This window comes from Pholis gunnellus, assembly GCF_910591455.1.
Source record: "Pholis gunnellus genome assembly, chromosome: 6".
In the NCBI taxonomy this organism is placed as follows: domain Eukaryota; kingdom Metazoa; phylum Chordata; class Actinopteri; order Perciformes; family Pholidae; genus Pholis; species Pholis gunnellus.
In genome coordinates, this window is record NC_136532.1 from 18,633,506 (window position 1) to 18,636,677 (window position 3,172).

The following is a 3,172-nucleotide window of genomic DNA, read 5'->3' on the forward strand; positions in this document are numbered from 1 at the left end:
TCAGTATCCTGCTGGATAGCCACCTTTCCTGGGGTCGGACTCCGCACAGAGACGCTCTCCCTGCCGCACCACCGCTTGGACCACGGAGTCTGGAGTCGGCAGCAGCTGTGTTACATGGTTCTTCTGGACCAGACCCTCCAGAACACTCTGCCATGGTATAACCATTACACATACACAAACATATAGAGAGTCTTTTGTAGGAGGTTAAGGTTTTACTGCTCCATGATAGAGGTCGATACATTCTATCCATTAATAATGCATTTCTGATTGTTTTCTATATATGCCACAAGTCTGTGGAATTATTTCCTAACTTTCTGGCAGACAGCACACTATGAAAATCAACTTCCATGAAACTTGGTTGATATGGAAATCTATCAAAGAACTGTACAGACATTCATTGTGCCGAGAGGATGCATCCTGATGACTGTGCTGATCCTCTTACATTTCATATAGCGGCAACAAAAGATGGAGATTTGTGTTTTTTTGTCAAATATCTAAACAGCTATTGGAAGGGTTGGCATTACATTTAGTACATGTCGTCCGATTTAAGCTTTAAATTTAATTTTGAATGGTGCTGACCAATCAAAAATGCTGCTCAAAGTTCAGTGTATGAAAAAAAAGAAGCATCAGTATTGCATAACTGAGTAATGTTGTGGGCTGTGTATTTCTTCCTTCGTTTTGAGGATGATATTTTTTAGATGCAAAGTGCATCGATTCAAATGTATTATTAACAGCTTAGTTATTGAAGCGAGGGGTTCTTTAAAAGGGGAGTATCTGATTTGTATCGGTATCGGCTGACTTTCAAGGTTGCAGCTTCTCTATCGTGCCAGACATTGAAAAGTGGGATGAAAAATCCCTCGTAATAATCCAGATGAGAGCTGGGATCGCTCGTTGTCATTACATCTAGATTCTTGAATACAATCTGAGAGACTAAAGACAAATAAATACCTAACAAGTGAAAGTATTATTATCTCAAGTTTCAAGTCTTTGCAAGTTTATTTTCATACTGACATGAATTGAAACGAATGGTTGCCTGTGCCGTAGGAAATCAATCAAAAAACAAACACATGGTGTGCTTTTTTTAAAAATTGCAGTCTTGTAGTCAAATGAGTCGCCTGTGTAGTGACTCTTTAACAGCTGTTAAGCTATTCCATATGTTCCAAGTATCGTTTTGCATTATACGTCTCAATGGGTGACCCACCTTTTCAAAGCCCTGCTCCACTACTGTCATATTTGGGTTGAGCTGATTGTGAACTCGCGGCTCTGTCACAGCTTTCTTTAGGTCATAGTTGAAGAACAAGGAGTTCAGGATGACCTGTTTCAGACAGAAAAAAATGGACCATTAGTTTCAAATACCTGACTGCGTGGGCTGCCGGATTGAATTGATGTCTGTGAATGAATCAGACTTACTAAGGCGGTGGCTGTGGTGATTTTTGTGCCCCCAGACGCTCCTACAACCATTTTCACTTTGTTGTCTTTGTCAAAGATGATAGTCGGACACATGGAAGACAGAGGCCTCTTGCCTGCAACAGATAAACAGAATGTGGCTGCGACTGCTTAATTGATAAATATTTACATTTTTCCTTGTGGTTTGATAGTCCACGTGTAGAAATTTGCACAGCTAAAAACTGCCACGTTGATTTGACACATTTTTTAAATATGACTGTAAACAAAGAACAGCAGTGAGTCAGGAGGAGGATGCTGCTAGTGAGCTAAAGCTATCAGAGTTCCTGACAATGACAAATTCAGGAACAAGTGAAAGCATGGTGGAAGCATCACCTCTGCATCATCCTCACTAGAGGGACGGTCATCCTCTTTGTCATTGTGGAAACAAGGGGTTTAATTTCGAAAAACATTGCTATCCATCAACACAGACATGTGTTCAAAAGTCATAACCAAAACTGGGGGTTGTAGTAATACAAGTGTGATAACTCAGTCCAGCCACACCTGGTTGAATGAAATTGTTCGGTGAAGGAGGGATTCCAAACCCGTTGGTCATGTACGGAGAGCTGAAGTCGTCCATTTCATCGTTAAAAATGATTCCAGTTGATCGAGACATGACTTTGGAACCAAAGCTGGGGACATAAAACAGCTTTTCAATGAGTGATCAATAATCTGCCTGACAGGAAATGTGTGTCTGAAAGTTTGACTTCTTACTATAAATTGATGGTGCTGGTGGCTGCCACTGCGCTTCCGTCCTCAGCTATGACTGACAGGTGAGCCGTCCCGTGGTTGTCTGGGACAAAGTAGTCCGGCTCGTAGTAGCTGTCTGGGTGGGTGGTGTCATCTGTAATTTTACTCCTTATGCCGTCAGCAAAGAAGTCTGAAGTCATGTTTAGAATGAGCTGATGGGAGCAAAACAAGTCAGTCCCAAAGGAGAAGCTCATCACGTGAAAATTGCAAATGGTAAACAATAGCTTAGCATTCTTCCTGGCCTTTGTAACAATACAGAAAACACTATCTTAATCTTCTCAAATCAGGACTAAATGAAGGCACAAGGGATTTCCCTCCCACTCTGAAGGAAACTATTGACGTGTAATAATAATAACATGTCTTACATCGGTAATATTGAGATAACGTGGGTCCCCGAGTCTGCTCCTCTTGGCATAAGCAAAACGGAAAGCCTCTACGATTCGATGGTACGTCAGAGTCTTCTTCTCTGCTGTAGAAACACTTGTGCCGGTGAAGTTGTACCCTGCAAAATATCCACAGGAAAGAATCACATTGTCTGTGTCTAATCGGGTAATGAATCTTCTCCATCATTGTGCTAAACACCCGTTTCAGTCGGTGGCAGGTCATTAAACTATGAATTCTCTATTCAAATAGCAACACGAATCCTTTCAGCCTTATGAATGTGGCACCATGTTCCTCCAGATTCATTTATGAACACATTAAATCTTATCTCTCATTTGAAATTAATGATGCCACTTTTTATTTAAAGCATGACTAAAGATTCTCGGCCCGAACAGATGGGGTGTTGATGGTGAATTAAATTTGGCAAGCAGAACTGAGTCGCATCTCTGTTTTCTGCTTCCAAAACAGGCGGAGAAACAATCCAGGGACGACCTGGGGAAACCTGACATCCTCTCTTCCACATGGCTAAACGACAAGCACTTGGCCAGGCTGCTCACCATCCACTATGTTGAGTATGAGTGCCAGCACAGGGCCACTG

The 3,172-nt window shown here is 41.8% G+C and overlaps 1 protein-coding gene across 1 annotated transcript; it reads right to left on the reverse strand.

Moving 5' to 3' along the window:
* Positions 1-2,333, reverse strand: ggt1a (gamma-glutamyltransferase 1a; the record flags this gene model as incomplete). Its single annotated transcript, XM_079160720.1, is given in 5 exon segments — positions 1-147; positions 1,202-1,324; positions 1,327-1,523; positions 1,948-2,075; positions 2,158-2,333. Coding segments are annotated over 5 exon segments (771 nt in total).
* Between the last annotated feature and the right edge of the window lie 839 nt (positions 2,334-3,172).